Below are 24,725 nucleotides of genomic sequence, written 5' to 3'. Positions count from 1 at the left end.
CTTTCCCAAAAGCTGCATACATGAAATACGGAGTGTTAGCCAGCCCTCTGTGTTTGCATAATAAACTTTGACATTAAACAGTGTGCATTATTAGCATTTCTCTCACTGTCTCATCTTGCAGCAGCCCCCGGGGATCTTAGCAGAGTGCCTGGCAGGATCATGAGCAGCTCAGCACTCAATACATTCAGACTGTGGCAGAAAGCATATCCACATTCTTTGAACCTGGCAAATCTTAGTATACATAGATTACAAACAACATTCTCCCCTGATGGCAGCCCTGCTAGACATGGTCTTCAATGTTGGTCTGCAGAGTGGTTTCAGTGGGTGATTCAGCTGCAGACACAGTGTCAGGGATCACACAGAGTCCTGATTATTAGAAATCTCCGCATGCACCTGTCACATACTGCGCATGTGCATTATGGGTCTGAGATCTCGCATGCAGTTCGGCAGGAGACTGTCAGTGATTGACAGTCTGCTGCTGTTTCTGGGTGGAGAGGAGGTGGCAATGGCCTTGTATCCCAAACTGGACTGGAGGCATTTGTCCGTTATTGGGGGGAGTGGAGAGGCCAGGATCTCCGTCAGTTGATGGAGATTTCCTGGCCTCTTTTACTCATCTGTGGAAGCCGGCTTGTATGACCCAATGGGCACTCAGCCATTTGAAGAGGTTGCGGATGATCCGATGCTGCGTCCTTGGACACAGCTGGGATCAGTAATGCATGCAGGAGGTATGACACCTGATGCTGCATTCCCATATTACAGCTATAAGCTGTAATAGCATATCTGTCCAAGGGATGTAGTTTATATTGCGGTTGTCAGGATGCTGATGTCTTCACCGGAATCCTGACACTAGTCAGAATCCCGGCACCAACATCCTGACTACCAGCATCCCAACGCTAAGTATTGGGGTTAGGGGAAGAGTAAGGCTTATGGTTAGGCACCAGGGGGATGGTTATGGTTAGGCTGCGGAGGGGAGGGTTAGAGTCAGGCTGCAGAGTGGAAGGTTTAGGCTGTGGGGGGAAAGGGTTAGGGTAGTATACTTACCTGCTTCTGTTGGGATTGTAACCTAGTCGGGATGTCGGCAGTGAGATTCTGAGTGCCATGATCCTGATTGCCGACATCCCATAACAAACCCCAGTCCTCAGCTGAATCACCCCCTCTGGTTTGCAGTGATTTCTGAAACTCAAGTGAATTTGGAAACTATACTGATTTCTGTTCTGTAAGTCTGTAAGCTCCTTATATACCCCATTCCAAACGGTATGAAACTATGCCTGCCTGCACTGTCATTTACTCCTAATTTGCACAGTTATCCAGGGTATAGGCAAGGACAATGTAAGAGAATGAAGGCTGCAGGTGTACTTCAGGTTCCAGTCTTCATCCTGGACATGCCGGGTATCCCAGCGAGTAGGGAATAAGAAAAAAAATCATGTTTTGTCCAGCATTTTCCTTTATTATATGCATGTACTGTACATTATTCTGCATCCTGTACACGATGTATAGGTGCATATTACCTTGCTCTTTGGTATGCCAGAGGCAGGGCACCACTTGAAATGCATCGTATTCAGGGGCATATTTATTAATTACCAGGAATTGGTCCTGATAACCATAATTTCTTATTGCCGCTAATAGCTAACAGAAATAACATCCAGAGAAAGACGCTCGAATAGGATCCCTTCCCTGTGATGTGTTAGAAGTAAAGTGATAACTTTGCTTCCGGGTTATGGACCCAACCTCGCCACTGTGCATATGTGATGATCAGACAGCATGTGCAAGAGGCCATTGCCAAGGAGGGATCCTAAGGATCCCCCGCTAAAGATGGCAGTAACTAGCAGAGCCGTAACTAGACTTCTTAGTGCCCTGTGCCCTCCCCCCCATTTTTTAAAAAAGGGACATAAGATAATGCACCTGAAAAAGGGCCATGGCTTCATGGGGAAGGGCAAGGGAGATTATAGGGGTACTCCTGGGGCAGCCAGGAGATACTGGGGATAAAGAAGAGGAAGCTATAAGTGAGAATAATAATAAACAGGAAAATGTACATTCCCATGGCACAGGTCACACTACCCTAGTTACGGCCCTGGTAACTAGAGCGGCCAAGATCCGGAACTTAAATTCGGCATTTTAGCAGCCTCTAGTTGCTATGGGGTTCTGCTTTTGTGATAACAAATGTGGATCGCAGCAGATATTTCCGATATATGCGGCAATGACTTGTACATACATCCAGGGGATAATTGATATTAATATGTAGCCCACCCAAAAAACTGGTGTATTGGGGGTATAGCCCGCAAATATTGTTTGATAACTGTGCCCCTTAATGTTCCACAGATTTTGAAATACATTACCTATGAGATGTAAGCTTTACACCTACATATTGCAGTTGATAATAATGGCTATAGCATATTTGCTCAGGCTGCATCTATACTGTATCCCAACTTTGGGAATATATTTACTAACGTGCAGGTTTTTAGAAGTGAAGTTGCTTCCCATAGGGAAGGTGCTAGATAAGTTATAAGTAGAATCTGATTGGTTGCTACGGGCAACAACTCCACTTATATAAACCCGTACTTTAGTAAATATACCCCTTTGAGGCTACAGGTAAATGTGCCACTCAAAATGCAGGCATGGAAAGGCATGTGTACAAGCTCATCTGTATTCTCTGTATGTTCTACTGTAAATCAGGGCCTATCACAGAATCAAGGGTTTCAGATGAACCAAAAGCCAAAAAGTTGTCTATAGTTTAAGAAAAAAATATTTTATAAAATCTGTATTAAGAGCCTGATTCAGAGATGGCACCAGTAGCGCAGCCGCTGTGATACAATATGCAAGATCCACAGGAGACATCTCAAGTAATAAGATGCCCTATGCCAGCTTTTCTGAACCGACGCAGCCATCAGATCAACTGCGTGACCATCGGTAATCAGTGTAACCCTCATGCTACTCAGTATGTCCGGGTAAATCTAGCTGCCAGGGCCATTGAAGCTGTGTCTAAGGACGCAGCCACTGGCCTCGGCACTCCCAGAGAATGGGGCCGACATGCTCCCTTTTCTGGGACACTCCATGTCACCGCCCCGTCATTAAGGTAACTTACGTGCCGCTATCGGGATTTCCTCCCTTCGGGCAGCCGCTGTCGGAATTTGAAAGCCGCCAGCATTTCAACCTCATTCCCTATGAATTAGGCCCTAAAACTTTAACATAACAATTTATTATTATTTCTGCAATTAATATTTACTATTTATTTTTCTAGGCATTGGATTATGAATCTATGAAGATGGCCAATCTCGCTATTCTAGTTACTAACAAGGCTGCCTTCCATCAATCTGTCATTTCTGAATACCACGCAAAAGCGACTAGCATAAATGTTCAAGTGCAAAATGTGAAGGAGCCACCTGTGTTTATTCCCAACACATATACTATACAGATCCCATCAAACTTATCTAGAGACGCCTTATTACAATATGTACTGACAAAGGTTACAGCTTTTGATGTGGAGAATGGACGCCCAGCCACTAATGTTGTGTAAGCTATATTTTCTAGTATGAAACCTGTTTAGCGGCAAAGACTCATGCAATTTGCCCACTCACACATTAGTAGATGATGATGCTCCAGTGGCAAACGCAGGATTTCCAGAGGGGGGTTTCCAAATGCTTAATTTTAGAGAGTGAGTGTGGCCTGTCACTGAAGAGGGCAGAATTAGTACTTAACCAGCTTCAATAAGCGTCATACAAAGGTATTGTGTGTATTAATTCTAGCATATACAGGACCAGTGATCACAGTAAGCCACTAGATGCGCCAGTAGGCCATCCTGTCTGAGCTGAACGTTTTTATTTCAGATGTGGGCACCATTCTAGTCTATTGGAGCAAGTCTGGGAGCCATACTGTATATGTACATATTGGGCTCTATAGCAGTGCATCTCTAACAGTGCATGTTTTCCAGATCTTCTAGTTGGTGCACAGGTTATTTATTACTGGCTGATACATGTTAAAGATCCACAGGTGGTGCTAATTATTTAATTTGTGATACTGAGAAGAACATGCAGCACTAGTAACAATCTATTATATTACTATTTCTATTGAGGTCATGGTGTGGGCTGGGGATGGGGGTTTCCAGGCAGATGGAAACCCCCCCTGCGTTTGCCTATGTGCTCTACATTTATAATGCTGATTTAAACCTATGGTTGCTAATTTTGAAGGTCTATCATGTTGTATATTAATATTGCAGCTGCTATAGAACTTTCAAAATAATTCATGAGGCACTGTTACATTTCCATTGGATGTATGCTTTCACACATATGATAAAGGTGACTGTATGATGCTAAATTATCAGAGCATAAATGGTCGTACCCAAAGTAAAATCACATCTACAAATGTATAAAAATACATTCAATATATTTTTTGGCAGACATGGAAAAATCCTTTTTCACTTGATCCACTTGATATAAATGCCTTACCTTTTTTAAGGGACCAATTATAGGCCCCCATTTACTAACGAGTTTTATCACCAAAACGAGTGATAAATTTCACGGTGTATGATAAACGGTGCTCCAGCCAATCAGCTCCTAACTGTAATTTTTCTAACAGTTGACAGTTGGGAGCTGATTGGCTTGAGCACCATTTATCTTACACAGTGAAATTTATCACTCGTTTTGTTGATAAAACTGTTAGTAAATGAGGCCCTAGATTGTTGCAGTTTTCATTGAACACAATAAAAATTAGTATGGCAGTTAAGACAAGTGTGAAAATATGTCCAATTGTATATACACAAAATGCAAATGTTAATAATACTGTCATTGTATACAGGTATAGGTTATCAGAGAATGTAATGAAATGGCTCATAATTGATTCTAATACTGGTGAGATCAAAATGACTTACGAAATGGCTAAAGACTATCCAAATATGGACAAGAATCTAACAGCTACAATTTTTGCTGAAAACAATGGTAAGGAGATCAAATGTTCCGAAATATGTTCTTTATTTGTAGAAGCATGTTTCTTTGGTGGCCTTTTTTGGCTAATTGTGTTCTTACTCTTTGTTTATATAGATGATCCTAATCGTACTCCTACTGCAACAATTGTTATACAGCCAAGCAACGGAAACAATGGAACCTCAACTGTAACAGGCTGTCCGGTGATTACTCAAGAGCCCCGAGTAGCATGTCTAACCAATAAGGAAGTTATTATTGTTGGCTCTCCAGCAGCGAATGCACCTTTAAGGATAACTATTGCAACAGGAACTGATTGGACTGTGAGACCACTTAATGGTAAGTTCTGGAAAAGTGTGGTAAATTATACCAGCAAAAATTTCAAATAAAACAATCAGACAACTGCAATTCTCAGATCTCTTAAGCTGGATACACTCTGATAGATATATCGCCTGTTCGTTTTTATAAAAGCAATATGGGTAAAAGATAAACAAATATATAAATAAATAAAAATAAGAGGTAGAAATTAAAATGCAAGAAAAATAAAAGCAATAAATAGATAGTATTCTGATGGTACGTGAAAGAAAAAAGAATTAGTAGCAAACATGAATATTCATGTTGTTTATAGCTCTTTTGAGAAGAATTAGATGGAGTCCCTGTGGTGTGTTGTAGCAGCCATGTAGAGATTGGGCAAAATGTACTAAGCGGCGGTTTGACAGCAGGTTCTATTCTATTCCAAAGCCCGGCGGTTTGGTGGCGGGTTCTATTCTGTTCTAAATCCCGGGGGTTTGGTGGCGGTTTTGCAGCGGTTTCTAAATGACAGTCCTGTTCTATTCAATTGTAAAATGTGCATGATGTGCCTCTACAGCTACGCTCTTTACAGTGGCCAGCCTCCGTGGACAGGTAAAGAGTGTTACAGGAGGAGAACTATCGCATTGATCCTCCCCTTCTGCCCTGAATCAGCCCCTCCCTTGTGCTTCATTTAGAATCGCAAGTAACTCTGCCAGAATTCTGTACACCAGCCGCAAACAGAACTCTAATGCGATTATCCGCCTGTATTCTGTACTGGGCCCAGCCCTCCATCCACCAGCACAGCCTTCATCGCTATTATCAAGACTTATACCTACCCCATGCTAGGTGCAAGAGCTACAACTGAAATAGATGCCCTGTCGGCATACGCATGATTCAGAATATGGTGTAACTATGGCTACAAGCCCATGGCAGGCCCGGTAGATGGCTCTCTTACATGCATACACCAAGTTGCCACCAAGTAATGCCTATTTGATTAAAGTAGAAAAATGGCCAAGATGTGCCCGCCTCACTCAGACATACGCATACAGTTGGAGCTATTACCGGTTTTGAGAAGTTGCTCTGACAAAAATAGTAAGAATAGTAAAAATATAAGAAGTAGCTTGCACAAATCCATGTTGCAGAAATATATAACAAGTTTAATAAACTAGTATTCTGCAAATAAGTCATAAAACATGCAACTGAGATTCTGCATGGTATGTTTATAGGCAATACATTCAGTTCTGCAGAATATCACATGCATGGGATGAAACCCCACTATTAATATTACAAATGTATGGTGCAGAGGTTCCCAAACGCTGTCCTCAAGGCTCCCCAACAGTTCAGGTTTTAGAGATATCCATGGTTGAGCAGGTGGTTAAATCAAATTGACTGAGGTACTAATTAAGTCAACTGTGCTCAACCATGGATATCTCTAAAACCAGAACTGTTGGGGAGCTTTGAGGACCACGTTTGGGAACCTGTGGTGTAGGGTGTTGTTTGTCTCTTTCCTTCTTTTTTTAATTGAAATTCCAAATGTGTTTATTTCTGTGTTTTTTTGGATTTGGAATTGGATCTTAGCATTGACTGCCTGTCAGATATCATCATCTACCTTGTCATAGGGGGACGAGTCAAAACATAATAGGTATACCGCAGGGGCGTTTCTACAGAGGAGAGGGCCCGTGTGCACTCTCTGTCCGGGCCCCCTCCTCTCTCTGCAGCGGCGGACGCAGTGTGCCCGGAGTCTACAGCACATGTGCAGGTCGCACTATGGTTTTTCAGGTGTTTTCTCCAGTGGGACTTCGGAGGGGTGAGTAATTAAAACATATGAGTGCAGGGTGTACGGTGTGGGCCCTCCTTGAACCCAGGGACCCCTGTGCTCCCATTATAAATACGCCCCTGGTATACCAGAGTGGGGTGGTATATCATGGGCGACGTTCAGAATGCTGACATTCAATATGATGACATGAGAATGTTGACAGATTCACAATGTCGACACTGACAGAATGTCAACAGTCCTATTTGACCTTAACTCTAATTGCAGCCTAACCCTAACCTCAGCCTAACCATAACCTTATGATCATATTGTAAACATTCATAAATGTTGACATTTTAAACATGTCAAAATGTTGTCAGTGTCGACATATTGATTGTCAACATTATGTACATGTCGTCATTCAGACCAAATATGTCTGAAATTTAGAATGTGGTCAGAGAGAGGGTATGGGAACAAGTGGTCTGGGGCAGCTCGAAATGGAAAATTTAAGCCAGATCACATGCATAACATAAATTTATAGAAAATGATTGTGTCAGAATTCTGTTTATGTATGGAATACAAAATACATTACACAATAATTATAATGCATTAATGGGCTCTGTATTAGGCAAATTACAATATGTGCCTGTGTGTAGCCAATTCTGCTAAATAAAGACTAATCTTATATGTACAAGTTTAGGGGCAAGGAGATAATTGAATCTATTTTTATTTTAGATACGGCTGTGACTTTAGTCGGAAGTCCATCGTTAGCTCCTAATAATTATTCTGTCCTGGTGTATGTTACGGACAAAAATTCTCAGTCCTGCCCTAATCCATTCCGTGTTCTTATACAAGCTTGTGATTGTACTCAGTCTGGATTTTGTGACGCATTAAAGGCAACAGGGAAGAATGTGTCCCTTGGTCCAGCAGCAATTGGTCTCATGGTTCTGGGATTTTTAGCTCTTTTATGTAAGTAATCCAAAATGCTTTTTTATGTTAATTGTAAAATGTATGTTTTGCAATAATAATATTATTAATAATAATAATAATAATAATAATAATAATAATAATAATAATGTAAATTTGTTCTAACTAAATGGATTGATATTAATGTTGTGTTTCCAAATCAAGTATGGAAATCCTGTGCATTTTTCAACAAAATATCTGGCTGCTTTTAATATCCATTTCATATCTGAAATTCATAGTTAGTATGTCATATAAAATTAGAAAACACATTCCAAACCGCTATCTACCATTTAAAAATACAAATATGTTGCGCTGCTGAAAACCATGTACCCATCTTACTGCAATTTATTTTGTAATTTGCCAAATATATACTATGGGGCTTTACTGTATGTAATAAGGTGCGAGCTGCAGCCACTACGGAAACTCCTGCGTGTCTTCCCGTATTCTAAAAGAGGCAATCATTTTAAAGGCAAAACCAGCTTGGTTTTGCCTTTACAATAATTGGCGCTTTCAAAATATGGGAAGACTCGCAGGCAGGGCCGGTGCAAGGTTCCTAGACGCCCTAGGCAAACTTTAAGCCTATCACCCCATCCCATCACCTGTGTCCCAGCTCCTCTGTGCCATCTGTGCCCACTTCCCTTTACCTATATTCCAGCTTCCCCTTACCAGTATCTATATATATATATATATATATATATATATATAATTTATAAGTCAATTACATAATTGTAAGCAATTAATTAATACATCCCCTTAGCAAGCTCCAACAAAACATTACTACAGCTACCACCCCACCCTCCCCACACACACACACACAAACATAACCCACAAATAAATTCACTTTACCTAAATACAATATATAAGCCTCTGTAGGGGCAGGAAAAGGAACTTATACACATCGCACATGGGTGGCTGGTCCCAGGGAAAGGAGCAGCCACCATGCATAGAGGGAATGGGGTGGGCATCTGGCACTGCTGCTGCTGGCTGCGCTGCACCTGACATGTCAGACTAGTAACATGTCTGCAGTCACGGCCACTCGGCCACCAGAGAGCAGCTGGTAAGTGCAGTGGCAGCAACTGCGGCTTATGCAAACCGTGGCCACTGCCAGCATGAAGTAAGATACTGACAGCCTCAGTGCCGCCCCCTCAGGTGCCGGCGCCCTAGGCAGCTGCCTAAAACTGCCTAATGGTAGCGCCGGACCTGCTCGCAGGAGTTTACGCAGCAGCTGCAAGTTGCACCCTGTTACATAAGCCCCCATACAGCATATGTGTTATTTATCTATTTATTACCAGTTATTTATATAGCGCACACATATTCTGCAAAGCTGTACAGAGAATATTTGGCCATTCACATCAGTCCCTGCCCCAGTAGAGATTATACTCATACTCTTTGTCTCTATATGCAATACTTTTGTCTACCTACCAGTATGTTTCAGGATTATGGGAGGAAACCCATGCAACATGGTGAAAATATACAAACACAGTAGCGCCTTGGTGGGAAGCAAACACAAGACCTCAGTGCTGTGAGGCAGTAATGCTAACTATTACCCCATCTGTGCAAGTGAGAACATTGACAGGAAAATGCAAAAAATATATTTATTAGCAGAAAATAGATGTGTTGCTTACATTTGAGATGCTCACAAATGACATATGATTTTCTATCTTACTTAACAGTGGCTCTGCTCTTATTGCCGCTCTGCGTATGTGGTGCCGGGGCTGCTGGGGCAAAATTTGTTCCAGTTGCAGCTGGTTACGATGGAGCTTTTCATCAATGGGGAACAGAAGGTGCAAAGCCAGAAGATGTGGTCAGTTACTACTAATTAATTTTACCTACACAGAGCCAGCTGACTTGATTGTACAGTATGTTGACTGTGAGCCTGATTCAGAGATAGACACATTGCCGATGTTTATGCAGTTGAGCGATAACACTGGGGAACAGTCAGTCAATCTGTTGCCAGGGATTTAAGAGTTGATTTCGATTAATTTTGTGCTCCTGATCATTAATATGCCATGCTAATTTTTCATTTGGCTCTAGTTTCTGAGATATGCATATGTCTTTAATATTTATGAAAAATTAAATTAATGTTAAAAATAGTTAAAAATATTTTTTTTTATTCTGATTAAATTTGATTCGGAAAATGTTATAAAAAGACACAGGATAATTACATACCTAAGTGTTAACAAGCTATGAGAGACGTTTTTTGTAGGATTTCTTTTGTATTCTTGTTGCGGGCAGTCCCTCTGCAGACTCCAACAGTAATCGTCCATCATGTGATGATCCCACCTTCCTTGATATCTTTCTTCCATTACCTGAATATCCTGGTGGAACTGTTCACCTTGTTCTTCGCTTAAATCTCCTAGATTGGACAGGAAGTGATCTAAATAGTTGTGCAAAAAATGTACTTTAATACTCATGTTGGCACCTACTTTCTCGACACATTTTAGCATGTTGTGGACTTATTCATGATCGTTGTCTGCCTTGTGATTGCCTAAAAAATTTTGAATGACAGACACATAAATCCGTATTTGTGGGCCACTAAAAATTCCTGCCTTTATCAATACTAAGATGGAAATGTTCAACAAATGTACGTGAAACAATCACCTGACTTGCAGTGGCGGATCTAGACTTTACTTTTCGGGGGGCGGTTTAAGAATTAACACTGATGTAATACCCCGACAGGTAGTGTAGGGTGGTTTAGTGATATTCAGGTATCTTACCAGTAGGAATAGATGGTCACACTTAGCGTCAGAGGTAACATCCCACTACAATAAACGATGCCGGCTGTTGTCAAGTAAATTTCTATTTATTAACAATAGCAATCTCTCTAACTATTTAAAATTATGGCAAAAATATACCATTAATGTATTATAACAGAAAATACATGCAGAAACAATTTTGTGCAGATGACATACACATGACAATTTTAGATTTATTTTACTGGAACTGCACGGGATCTGCGGCTGTTCATATGCATATTAAGTTGGTTAAATAAGACAATAGTTAATCACTTTAACAATTTAAATAACTATACTACCAATTTGCAAAAGATAACAAGCAATTATATAACCTCACACTACGGTTATTTCTTTAACCTAAACTATAACCTTAAGTGTTTCAGTCAATTCAGTACAAGCTAGCTCTGAAAAGGTGGTGCACAGTTGATGAATTTGTAATCCAATGCTCCTTGGATATGATCAGATACAAATAAATAGTTTTGGAAAGGCTTGAAGGATCGATATATTTGGAGCAACCAATGAAGAAGGTTATCCTTAGCAATAGTTGTGACTGACTGCCTGATTTTACTATGTGACTCTGTCTGCTGGGTCCTGCAGTTATCAGCTGATTATGGCAACAAGCAGGCTGAAGACAATCAATTATTAATGAATAATTACTGTAGCTGCTCCTAGTCTTTTAGTTTCTCTAAATAGGTGTACAGCTACACTGGCAATAAGGGGCACTGTAAGGCGAGGAAATGCAGGTTCACTTGAATAGGCAGCTATGTGTCACATTAAGATCTGACAGCTGGGTAGTGAGGCAGTAATGCAGGGTAGTGTTTGGTGTATTTACAGACCTCTCCTGAAGCTGGTTATCCAGAGATGGAAATCTCTTCACAGGGGAATCACCACCCTTTCCAATTAGCTCCTCCATATATTGTACCACCTCCTTCCCAGCAGGTTATCTCAGGAAGGTTGGTTCCTCTTGTCCGTCTCCGCCTCTCCCTGACTCTTGTCCAGAAGGCAGCAGGTCTCACTGGGCACCCTCTTCCAGCTCTGTTACCGGCAATTCAGAGCCGAAAACCGCCGTTCCACTAAGTCACCCAGCGCAGCTCTCACCAGGCCAAACGCTGCCTCAGCACTGTTCAATGGCCGGTGAGTCTCTATGCGTGTCCTGGATGCTTTCTGCCAGGACAGTGAGCTGGAGCAGCCAACTGTCATTTTCAATCAAATGTCTGTTCTGCCCACATGCCCACTTCTGCAGTTGTCCTCAATGTCCACTGTCACCAATGCCAAACAGTGCAGAGCCGCATGCACATACATTACATTATATTTAGACACAAGGGCATACTAGCATAAGTGGTACTCCCAGGTCCTAGGGTACCACACTGACTCCTCCCCTCTCTACTCATTACTCCTCTCACTTACAGGCTCCCCCAGTCCCACATGTGCACCGTGACCAGACCCCGACAACAATAATATTCCCCACAGAGCAGGCTGGCTCCTCCCAGCCCCACATGTGCACCAGAAACCCCTGGGCCCCCCCCAATAATAATTTGCCGCACAATGGCTCCCCCCAGCCCCATATGTCCACCATCCGTCCCCAAGTCCCCCCCAATGTGCTCCACAGTCACAGCTCCCTTCAGAAAAGTGACAGGCAGGAGAAGACTCAACCACAGTCTCTGTCAGCCAGCCCAGCCCACACAGCCCAGTGGCAGTCTACTCCGCTGCTCAAGTGAAGATGGAGGCTGCCTCGATGGATACCAGCTTCCTTACTGCGCTGACCTTGCGCATGTGCAAAGAAGGACAGGGGGGCCAGCTGATCTACGGAAGAGATTATCAACTCAGCTGGCCCGCTGGTGCTGCGCCACGGCCGCCTGCACTACTTTGCTTACAGGCAGCAGCAGCAAAGCCGACTGACAGGACACACTAGTCGTGACTGGTGTAAATAAGAGGGTGGGACTTTTGGAGATCGGGGCTGTGTGTACGGGGGGCGATCGCCCTTATCGCCCCCCCTGGATCTGCCGGTGCTGACTTGTCCAATGCTTTTACAAATTGTTTCATTAAACCCAGTTTGATATGGGGAGGTGGCAGTATGATTTTTTTCCTGTCAATTAAGGGCTCATGAATGATGTTGGATTCTCCTACAGTTATAGCTTCTCTTGGAGGCCATACGGTTTGCTGCAAGTGCTTTTGTTTTGCACGACTATCCCATAAGTATATGTGACAAGGTTACTTAGTATATCCACTTTGCTGCCCAAGAAGAAAGAAGAAAGAAGAAGAAAGTTTGCCATTTTTAAATTGACACAAAAAGACCACTGATGCTGAGAATAAGCAATTTTTTCTAAGACTAACTTGATATTTTCATACTGTTCTGTTGAATGACCGAGAGGAATCGATGCAAATTTATTCCCATTGTGCAGTAATACGCATTTTAAGCTCCTTTTAGAACGATCCAAAAAGAGCCACCAGTCTTCTGCTCGATATTCTGGTAAGGCCATCATCTGGAGAAGTTCCGGAATATTGTTGCAATACACAAGATTGTTATTTGGCTCAAGAATGGCAGTATGGCTTGATCTCTATTTCGATACGACGTTATAGTGACATCCGGCTCAAGACAGTGCTTTTCTTGAAGTCTGGATGCTAAAAGCTCAGCTCCTTTTTTAGATAAATTCAAGTCACAAATTAAATTGTTTAGTTCCTTTTGAGAAAATTTGGGTGGAGTAGAGGAACTTTCTTCAAACTCACTTTCATCTGTGTTGTCACTTGCACTAGATGAATTAACATTTCCACATCATCACATTCAACTTCGCACAAAGAACTGAATGATGGTACAGATAAATCTTCGCTATGTGTTGGTTGTTTTACAGAATTCATACTTGGGTATTCCCATTTGTGTTTCTTAAATCAATTCATACCCTTCACATTTACAGCACAAAAATAGCAGTCACTCAAATGATCTTTTGGCTCACACCACATCATATGTATGCCAAATTAAGTCCAATTGCGGAGTGATTCCACGCAGGTTTTACAAAATTTGTGAGGCACCCAAATCTTGTCTTGCTGGCTTATGTGACGTCCAAAATGAGTCTGCACAGCTGCTGTATCAAATTTTCAGCTGCGCGGCGGCATTAGCGTATATCTCTGAAAGAGGCCCTGAATCGCTCTCAGGAAGCACACTTTAATAGAGAGAGACTATCCAATCAGCTTCTGTCTGACAGCTCAACAGGAGGCAGTTTGTATTCAAATGTCTCCAATATAATATTCCTGGAGAATCATCCATAAGAAATAACATAATTATTAATGGGCTTGATTCAGCAAGCAACGCACGGATGCAGACGCACGCACCCAACTGCTGCGAGAATATGCTAATGAATGCATACGCATGGCAATCGCAGCAGAATAAGCAGACACCCAGCACTACCGTCCTCTATACCTGGCAAGACAGCGGAAACAATGGTAACATTGAAAACCATCGGACCCATACGCACAATAGTGGTTGACCTGACACTCCCGCAGACTTCCTGTGTGCAACTAGACCTCAGGCTGCGTCCACCGCCGCAAGGGCTTAATTATGCACGCCCCTGAAACGCCTTCCAAACGCACAGACATGCCTGCATTTGCCCGACCACTCCCCCGTCACCACCCACAAATGACACTTCCTGTCAGTCACTTGTCCATGGGGCTGCGGACTCCCTGCGTACGCATACTCCATCGCACTGGCCAGTTCGCACACGAGCACTGCAATGCATACACAGAGCAAAACTAATGACCGATTGCGTGCGTCTGCTTCTGTGCGTTCCTTGCTGAATCAGGGGGTCATTCAGACCCACTCGCGAGCAGCAGTACGCTCGCAAGTGGGTCGATGTTCCCCACTGTGTATGCACACGACGGAGGGAGCTCCGTCGTGCGCATGCGCGAGACCCGGGGAGCGATGGGCTTTCCATCGCTCCGGGTCTCGCACCAAAGGGGGCGTGCTGTCGATGTTGATTGACAGCACGCCCCCTTTGGTGGGCGTGCCGGTGGTGTGGCGGCCAGACGGAGGCGTTCCCATGGGAACGCCTACCGTCTGAAGCCGGCCCCACTGACATCACTAGTGATGTCAGTGGGAGTGATTTTGGCTCTGATAGAGCCAAAATCACTCTAGGGCTTGTGGCAGCGAGACTCTACTGCAGGGTCTCCGTCGCAAGTCCGATGGTCGCGATGGTCAAGACCATCGCGACCATCTTTTTGGACGCTCGCATATGCTGTGGGTGGTCACCCACAGCTATGCGAGCGGCCAGGAGGCCGCTCCATTTTCATGGAGGAGGGCCCTGATTCAGAGTGAGCGCTCTGGTCAGAGCGTCCGGCTCTGACTCAGAACAGGGCCAATGTCCTCTATTTATATAGATAGAGCTAAGTGAATTTAAATAATTTACATCAGTCATGCCATGGGGGAGAGGAATAAAAGACTGTGGACTTTTAATAGCTGGAATAAGTTTGGTTTTGGATTTCTCCTTAAAAATGAGCATTTTCCATGCTGTAGACCATACAATGGGTCCCATTTATCAACAAGACATAGGGGATCATTCAGACCCGCTCGCGAGGGAAATTCCATCGTGCGCATGCGCGAGACACGGCGAGCGACGAGAAATACGTCGCTCGGGGTCTCGCACCAAAGGAGGCGTGCTGTCGATGGTGAGTCACACCCTTTGGTGGGCGTGCCGGGGGCGTGGCTGCCAGACGGAGGTGTTTTCGCAGGGTCTCGTCGCAAGCCCGATGGTCTTTGACCATCGCGACCATCATCATGGACGCTCGCTATAGCTGTGGGTGGTAACCCACAGCTATGCGAGCGTCCATGAGGACGCTCTAAAAACAGGTAGGAGGGCCCTGATTCTAGAGCAAGCGCTCTGGTCAGAGCTTTCAGCTCTGAATCAGGCCCATAACCCCTTTAGCACTCAGTAAAGGGGTTATGTCAGCCTTTCAATATTTAACAAACAGCGAGAGCGATGCAGTCCCCATTGCCCGCAATGAGACCTGGCAGCAGCCTCTCCAGCTTCAGCAAAGCCTTCCAGGCACTGCCGGGTCATGAGCATGGGTTTCTACATCATGAGCATGAGCATAACACGGAAACCCATCGCTGGCAGCGAGAGGCTGCCAGCGACAGAAAATAAGACGCCTGAGGAAGGAGATTGTTGCTGGACCTTGCTGGAGGGGTAAGTAATGATGAATATCTGTCTCATATTAGTTAGTATCACTGTGATACTAACCTAAATATTTCACTGGTATATACATTTGTTGATAAATGGGGCCCAATGTTCCTGTAAAAGCTGATGTCTACAGTACAGTAGTATGAACATTTTACCTCATCTTAACAAAGGCATTTAAAGTGAACCAGAACTGGGTTCTGGGTAACTACCATACTGCTGTTATTAAGCAGTGTTGGGTGTTATTAGCAGAATAAGCCTCAATCGTCTTTAGAGGATAAGGGCTACTGGTCAACAGGAGCTAACATAGAATATATGCTGTATGAGGTGGCAAACCACATTACTTTATGTACGTAGGGGTTTGATATGATATGTTGACATGCAGAATGTTGACAATTTATTTGTTGACACTATGGGGCAATTCAAATGTTTCTCGCGCCCCCTGTTGCCCGTCTATGTAAACAGGCACCCGACAGAGCAATTCAATGTTTCTCTGTTCGGGCGCCCATTAATACTTCTTATCGCGGTTACAAGCACCTGGTTTAGACATTCAAAGTGGCTAAACCCATCTAAAGAAGTGGTTAGGGTATCAAAACAGCCATTTGGGCGCCCCAACCCCCATTAGGGCGCCCCCAAAAAATAGACTATACACACATTTCCTCTCATACCTCAGGAGGCTGCGAGAGAAAGTCTAAAGGAATTGAATCGACCCCCTATAAATGCAAAATGTTCAAAAAGTCGACATTCAGAAAGTCTACATGTTTAGAATGTCAACAGATTTATTATTTATTTATTAACATTTACTTATATAGCGTCAGCATTGAGATATCGATATCCACAATGTCAACATTGACATAATGTCGACAATTTCAGAATGTTGACAATACTATTTTAGCCTAAATCTATCCCTAATTCTAATCGAAGCCTAACCCAAACCCTAATTGTAGCCTGTCTCTAATGCTGGGTACACACGGGACGATCTGCACAACCAACGATATCGCTGAACGATTTCCCTGTGGTGCAGGACAAACGATATTGGGTGTACACACTGAAATATATCTTTGAAAGATATCTTTCAGTGAAGTCATTCTGCCACATCTCTGAACAGGCAGTTCTTGACGATATCGTCCAAATTGGCCTGCATGTACGGACGACTAAAGATATTTACTTGCATTCACATGGAACGTTATGAACGATATATCGTTGAACGATATCTTTATCATTCAAAGATATCGTCTCGTGTGTATGCACCTTAACACTAACCCTAATTGCATGTGTCGACATACACAATTATGACATTTTGAACATTTCACACTGTGGATGTCAACATATTATCTATCAACATTCCAAACATGTCGACATCTTGAATGTCGACAATGAAAATATTTTGATTGTTGAAATCTTGACTGGAACCCACAGCTAGAGCAGATAGAAAAAAATGGGGTGAGGTCTCCCCCCCCCCCCCCCCCCTCCCCAAAAAAAAGCATATCAGCCCAGTACCTCTAAGCTAGTTTTGGTACAGGAAAATCGGAGGGAAAATCGGCGTGGGGTTCCCTTATTTCCTATAACCAGCAGTGGGCTGAATCAGCTGGGGGGGCTTACACTATAGCAGGGAGATTTTTAACCCTTTCCTTATAACACACACAGAAGCACTGCACAGATCACAATGAAATTTGAGGAAATTACTTCACAGAAAGTGTAGTGGACAAGTGGAATAGCCTCCCATCAGATGTGGTAGAGGCTAAGACAATTCAACAATTTAAACATGCATGGGATAGACATAGGGATATCCTTCAGAAGATGTAAGGATCAATAAGGGTTGAGGTAACAATGTGTTTAAAAATGGAGGAGACTAGATGGGCCAAGTGGCTCTTATCTGCTATAAAATTCTATGTTTCTATGTTTCACAATGAGACATTTTGCTTATACATTGAACATCATCTCAAACGTGTATTCATTTTTCTTACACAGGATATGACGCATATGCTTATAAACAATGGCCCAGATTATTCTGGTAAGTTTAAGAATTGTGATGGTAAAAAGCAAATACATTTCATAACTTTAATGTATTGTATCCTATAGTCTTTTCACTGATCTTACATTTCCTATATATCTTTAAATATGGTGATGTGGAAGCATGGACTATGGAGTGATTCATTAGTGGACGGAATTGCAAAGCTGCACCCAACAGTTTTGCAATTCCGTCCTTGCAGATATGCAAATACAGCGAGAGGTGTCCGACATCCCCTGCTGCATTTGCGATCCCATTTGCTTGTGCAGTGTCCGTCCGGGACCCCCTTCTGTCTCTCTGGTGGCTAGCATCAAACTGAGTGTAGCACGGCAGCCATTTTCCCAGCGATTTCCCTACTGCGCTTGCGCAAAACACTGAGAAAATGGCCACGGCAGCGAATATTACAGCGCTGATAGAGCCGACGTGGGACTCTGGAAAGAAAGGTATCAGAAATATGGGTGCAGGGTGTGTGGTGAGGGTCCCCATGTGCCCTGCACACCCTGCACCCATTATAGACATGCCCCTGGATCCCAGCACTACAACCGAGGTTGCAAGCTGGGATAACCAGTGGACGGTGACGGCCAGCTGAGTAAGCCTCAGCTTACGCAGGCTGGCCGGCTTTCTGAGGCCAAGAAACTGCGTCTGAGGATGCAGAACCTGGCCTTGCTACACCCAGAAAACAGAAACGCTGTCTGTGCCCCACACTGCCCTGAAAATGCCTCTGCCTGTGGGTCCTGTGCTCGCGCAGATTCCCGATAATTGCACAAATATGTGCAATGCAGAATAAGGCCCTGTATTCGTACTTTACCACCGGCATCCAGTATGTGATGCAAGTGGTTAAAGTATATTTGAGGTTACTAAAAATTATTTTGACTAGCTTCAGATTGGGAGGTGTAATACGGGTGTGATAGGTTTTACCACCGGCCGCATGGAAGCGGCAGCCCGGCAAGGGTGGAGATCCTGATCGTCCCTGTGTAATACATTTTCCTATTTTTATTATTTATTTAGATGTTCACACAAGTAATATCATCAGTGGAGTGGATTCAGGTGTGAGAGCAGCAGCTGGAGGTGGCATGACAAATACTTCTGGGAACGGGTTTGAAACAAATACTCTTCACAGACAGGAGGGACGGTTTTTCGAATCTGGCATTAGAGGAGAGAGTAACTTGGCTGGTTCTCTGCCACCACCATACAAAGAAAGCGGCACTGTGAGCATGGCCTATGTGGAAAGCTACTTTGCGGAGGTAAGACATGAATACATATTACTACACTCTTAGGACCTGATTCAGACCTGCTTGCTAAGATGTTTGCACGCAGCTGCTGATGGTTCGCATTGTACGCATATGTACGCATCGCAGTGCACGTGCGCGAACCACTGTGAGAGATCGGAAAGCATTTGCCCGTTGCACATAGACTGCCCAGCAAAGTGAGTGACAGGAGAAACCGTTGTGGGTGGTGACAGGGGCTGGCCATTAAAAACGGGGGAGTGGAGGTGTGAACGCGGGCGTGCCTGAGCATCTCAACGCTCTTTCAGAGGTGTACATAATTAAGGAGCAGTATCATAGTACACGTCACCTGGCTGGTTATTACACTGAAGTGCTCGCAGTGCTTGCGGCAGGTTATGGTCAACCACAAGCGCTGCAATCGCATCCGATGTTACCTGATGTACCGATGGTTGCATACACTTCCTGGAGATGATGTGCGCAAGTGGGCATCTTGAAACAGGCTGGTGGGCAACTACATACAAAATGTGTTTGCACGCTAAGACATAGTGGGCGTGCTAATGCCTTTCTGTGCGATCGTCTGCCTTAACAAATTTGCATACGCATCTAGCGAGCGGGTCTGAATGAGGTCCTTAATCCATAAGGTTATTTTTGACCAAGGTACAAACATAGAAACAATGTAGGTGTGCGATGTAGAATAACTTGTCCATCAAGTCTGACCACTTGTCTGCCTGCTGGTCTAGTCTTAGGACTGGCATGTTTATCCTAGGCATGTCTAATTTCATTTGTTTTCAAACATATCTGGTGGAAGTTTATTCCAAGCATCTACTTGTCATACAGTAATAAAGGTATAGCGTCACTACTGCAGTGCCCATACCAGTTTCAGAGGGATGTACCTGTCTCAGGGTGGTCCCTCTACCTTTAGAGGTGTACATATTTTTTTATTATGACTGCTTTTATGTACAGTATGTACATCTAGATATATATTGTGCAACTGGATGTACGGCAAAATAAAATAAAATAAAAACACAGTAAAATATGTACTAGAATTATAGAGAAAGAATTAAAAAAAAATTTCTCAAAGCAAACAAAATATGTGAACACATATGAATATGCAAAAGAATAGGGTCTACAATTAAAAGCTTATACTTTAAATGCTATTAGTAAACTTTCAAGCATTACAAGGGTTTTCTTAACTTACGGTAATTTAAAAACCCCAACTTTGTCTCTAATGAGTTCTTTGGTGTGGGTTACCTACAATGGGTGCCTATCCTCACCATTCAATGAATTTATCAGGGTCTACTTGCAGATAGTGGGGAACTCTGTTGACTATACTCCTGTAATGATCTGCTTGCTGAGGGACAGAGACATTTGGCTAGAAATGACAGCCGGCCTGACTGGAAGAACACTGGGGACATTCGAGCCAGGGCCGTAGCTAGGGTAGTGCGGCCGGTGCCATCGCACAGGGCACCACAGGTCAGGGGGCGCTGTTTGGGCCTGTCAAATTTCTGTTTATTATCATTCTCACTTATAACTTCCTCGTATTTCATTCCCAGCATCTCCTGGGCTCTCCTATCCCTTCCCTGGCCCTTCCCCATGAAGCCATGGCCCTTTTTTTGGTGCATCATGTCCCTTTGAAAAATGAGGGGGGCGCCAATGCTCTTTCTGGCACAGGGCACCAAAAAGCCTAGCTACGGCTCTGATTCGAGCACAAACTGGCTCTTATTTCTAGCTGTGTTAGATCCTCCAACTCAAAAGAGGTTGATATGGAAGCTGGGTAGCAGAAGTTCCTACTAATTAAAATGACCAAGACACTGTTGAAATTCTAAAATTTCAAGAGTCCAAAGAGACAGATGCCCACCAAAGTTCCAGTGTGCACAAAATGGTTATTAAATAAAAAAAAGTTATGAAGCCTATTCTTTGTTTATTGCATAAGTGATGTAGAATAATTATATTACCAATTGCATTTACTAGGGAATGGTATGATTTGTATTATTTTAGAAAGCAGAATCTTTTGCCAATGAAGACGAGAATCGCCCATCAAATGATTGTCTTCTCATTTACGATAATGAAGGCATTGGAAGCCCAGCTGGTTCGGTAGGGTGCTGCAGTTTTATTGCCGATGACTTGGATGATGCCTTCTTGGATACATTGGGACCAAAATTTAAAACACTGGCAGAAATCTGCACTGGTTCCGAGATCGAACCTATGCCAAGTGGTGATGAGTCAAGATTATTTGTTAATGTTCCAGTAGTAGAAACTGATACTTCATTTATGTTTGATGATTCTAGCTTGAATGTTCATGGAAACCAATCTATACCTATTAGCAGTTCTACACATGTAACTGGCAGCTCATTTTCATCTGCCAACCTTCAACCTGCTAGGCCTGTGTCAGAAACTTTCATTCCAGGAAATGTAGTTGTAACTGAGACTTACACAACTTCTGGGGGTACTATGAGACCAGCTGTACGTAGTGTAGAGCCCAGCCTGCCAGCAAACATCCTGGTAACAGAACGGATGGTTGAATCTACTTCTGCACCACATGCAGTATTTTCTGATATACCTGAAGGCTCCAATGTCATTGTGACAGAGAGGGTAGTCCGTCCAGCATCTGGTGTTCCAAATTTTATAGAATTGCCAAATATGTCAAGTTTTTCAGATGGGTCTAATGTTGTACTAAGAGAAAGAGTTGTTGCACCCAGAGATGTTCGTCCAGCATCTGGCGTTCATAATTTTATAGAATTGCCAAATATGTCAAGTTTTTCAGATGGGTCTAATGTTGTACTAAGAGAAAGAGTTGTTGCACCCAGAGATGTCCGTCCAGCATCTGGCGTTCATAATTTTCTAGAATTGCCAAATATGTCAAGTTTTTCAGATGGGTCTAATGTTGTACTAAGAGAACGAGTTGTTGCGCCCAGAGATTCAAGGCTGTCTAATTCATTCAACATCCAAGATTTAGGTGATGCCCAGAATGTTGTAGTCACTGAAAGGGTGATACAACCAATGTCCAATAGTCAAGGAAATTTAACCATTCGTCCTGAGATGGGTAGTTCTCAGAATATATATGTGACAGAAAAAACTGTACGGTCTGGTCCAGCTGTAAACACCCATTTGTTGAGTGCAGAACCTTTGCTAACACAATCAGTAGGCTCCACTTCTCCAAGTCTAGCCCGCAGCACTGTAACAAAGTACAGCACAGTCCAATATACTAAACAATAGATTTATCAATCCTCTAGCAATAGACTCCAATTAACTCTCTAGTAATCCATTAATCATTGCACAAACCAATAAACAGTCACATATTAACTTAAGACATATTTGGGTTTACTCATGGTTCAGGGAAGACTGGATTTGTTTCTGCTGCTTGTTTAGGTCCACTTGTATTAGGGCCCATTTTGTTTCATCAGAGGGGTATTTAAGATTGGGAAGCAAGGGCAGTAGCCCATTGTGCATACAATTGGGTGTGATGGGGTTATATCTCATTTGGGGGAAATATGATTGAAACACAATAAAGGAAAGAAACTAAAAATAAAGAATTGCAATGTAGTATGAGCCATGAGACTGACAATGGAACCGGCAATACAATGTCCAATGAAGATGCAAAGATTGCTAGTTACACCTGCGTTCCAACAGGGAATACAGAGCTGTCAGTAAATTAGAAGGTCACATCACTTTTTATAAATGTAGTCAGCCACAATGCAAGCCAGCATTAGGAATGGTACAGGTTGTGTCTTTATATGTGTTTCTGTTACTATACAACAATTTGTACTCTGATTTTATTCATGCTGCCCAAAGTGTTTAGAGACCCCAATCTGCAATTAAAGTTCTGTAATATATGTATATTTAAATTGTGATACTGTGCTGTAAATATAAATAAAGGTCCATGTGGGTTTCCCATTTGATAGATCATTGATACACTTTGAATTTACATTAACTACATGTGGCCTAGGTTATTGCATTGCAGAACTGTACAGCAGTGTTTAGTAGGATATTTGCTGTGTGTTTAGAAAATAAAAATACAATTGTCAATTAATGTGTATAACAAATTTTCTGTTTTGTTTTAATTTCTTTAATTAATACATGATTGCTTTTTCCAATACAGGGGCTGATTCTGGGTTGGGAGCAAAGAAAAAAAGAGCAAGTAACTTTGCACTTTGCTGCACTGCAGGTGGTGCAGGTACTGTAGGTGTAAGGGGTATGCAATCGGGAAGCCGACTGCCTAAATACCGGCAGCCGGCTTCCCGACTGTCATATCCCGGCAAGGGTGAAATGCCGGGCGTCTAGATGCCCGGCATTTACCCGACGCCGGGAGACCGGCACCCGGCATCCCGATCGTAGTAATGCCGGGCGCCACCAGCGGATAGCTGCGGGGGGGAAGGGTCAGGTTTAGGGCTCCCGGGGGGGACTTAGGGTTAGGCACCCCCCCTGGGAGGGTTAGGGTCAGGCTAGGGGCAGGCCCGCTGAGAGCTGCGGCAGGCCCGGGTAATAGGGGGCGTGGTCTAATCGCGGGAGGCGTGGCCATGCCCCCTTCCTGGAAAAACAAAAAGATATGCAGCGCCGCTCTGCGCGCTGGGGAGAGGGGGCGCTCTGAGCTCCCTCAGCCCGGCGCAAAGCCAGGGGGGGCGCGATCAGTGTGATCGCTCCCCCCACAGGCTTAGGAGACTGCTGTGGCTGATGCTCAGCAGCCACGAGCAGTCTCCACTGCAGCTCAGCACACGCTGTGTGCTGGGCTGCTGTGAGGGAGGGGGAGCGGCGCCGGACCCGGGCCCCCGCCGGGCCCCTCAGGAAGCCTGGGCCCGGGTAATCTGTACCCGCTCCCCCCCCCTCTCGGCGCCCCTGGCTAGGTTGAGGGAGAGTTAGGGTTAGGCACCCCGGGGGGGGGACATAGGGTTAGGCACCCCCCTGGGGGACTTAGGTTTAGACAGCGGGGAAGGGGGTGGTTAGGGTTAGGCACTTAGAGGGGGGATTAGGGTTAGGCACTTGGGGGGGGAAGTTATGGTTAGGCACCCCTAAGGAGGGTTTGGGTTAGGGGGGTTAGGCTAGACAATACTTACCTATCCACGATCGGGATTTCCAGCGCTGTTGGGCTTCCGCTGCCGGGATCTCTGCTGATGTCGGGCTGCTGCTGCCGGGAATCGAGCCGCGGCCGGCGGTATTTCATACCAATTCCGGTGTAAGGGGCACAGACATCAGCAATCAGAAAAGAAAAAAAATCGATTCTGCTTTTTTCCCCAGATTTCACCAATCTACCAATACGCAGCCATACATTACAGATAGTTTTCAGTAATTTGCAAATCACTTTCAGCAAATATACAGATCTGTCAATAGTGAAAGGCTCATCTTTTTAATAGTAATTGTTGGCAAATCGTTCCCATACACTTGCAATCTACAACCTGATTGGTCGGTGAAATCAAACATGTTAGACAACTTGATTTACTGATTCCAATCACGTTTTGGTCAGAATTGGCAATCAGTGAGCCCCATACATTGCAGATATATTTGTGCAATCATCTACAAAATGGGGAGTTTCCCCAATTGATTGCTGATGTATGGGCCCCATTAGATTTGGGGAGGGAGTATCCAAACATAGCAGTGTAAAAATAAAGCTATCCAGCATTTGTGGGCTACATGCAACAGCAGCCAGTATTTACCATGCATGAAAAAAAAA

General features: G+C 43.7%; 1 protein-coding gene across 1 annotated transcript in view; it reads left to right on the top strand.

The window, feature by feature from the left end:
* Window positions 1–22,884, top strand: part of LOC148526855 (desmoglein-4-like) — a 144,086-nt gene extending 121,202 nt beyond the window's left edge. The window contains exons 9-17 of the mRNA XM_088469734.1: window positions 3,239–3,510; window positions 4,792–4,931; window positions 5,034–5,252; window positions 7,693–7,926; window positions 9,597–9,727; window positions 17,795–17,837; window positions 18,843–19,078; window positions 21,059–21,659; window positions 21,870–22,884. Coding sequence (XP_088325860.1) covers window positions 3,239–3,510; window positions 4,792–4,931; window positions 5,034–5,252; window positions 7,693–7,926; window positions 9,597–9,727; window positions 17,795–17,837; window positions 18,843–19,078; window positions 21,059–21,659; window positions 21,870–22,276 — 2,283 coding nt within the window. The 3' untranslated portion in view covers window positions 22,277–22,884. The remainder of the gene's footprint in view (window positions 1–3,238; window positions 3,511–4,791; window positions 4,932–5,033; window positions 5,253–7,692; window positions 7,927–9,596; window positions 9,728–17,794; window positions 17,838–18,842; window positions 19,079–21,058; window positions 21,660–21,869) is intronic.
* Window positions 22,885–24,725: the final 1,841 nt, after the last annotated feature.

Source organism: Taudactylus pleione, unplaced genomic scaffold (assembly GCF_031769625.1).
Source record: "Taudactylus pleione unplaced genomic scaffold, aTauple2 ptg000093l, whole genome shotgun sequence".
Taxonomy (NCBI): domain Eukaryota; kingdom Metazoa; phylum Chordata; class Amphibia; order Anura; family Myobatrachidae; genus Taudactylus; species Taudactylus pleione.
The sequence above is the reverse complement of the archived record's forward strand: the minus strand, read 5'-3'. Positions and strand labels throughout refer to the sequence as shown.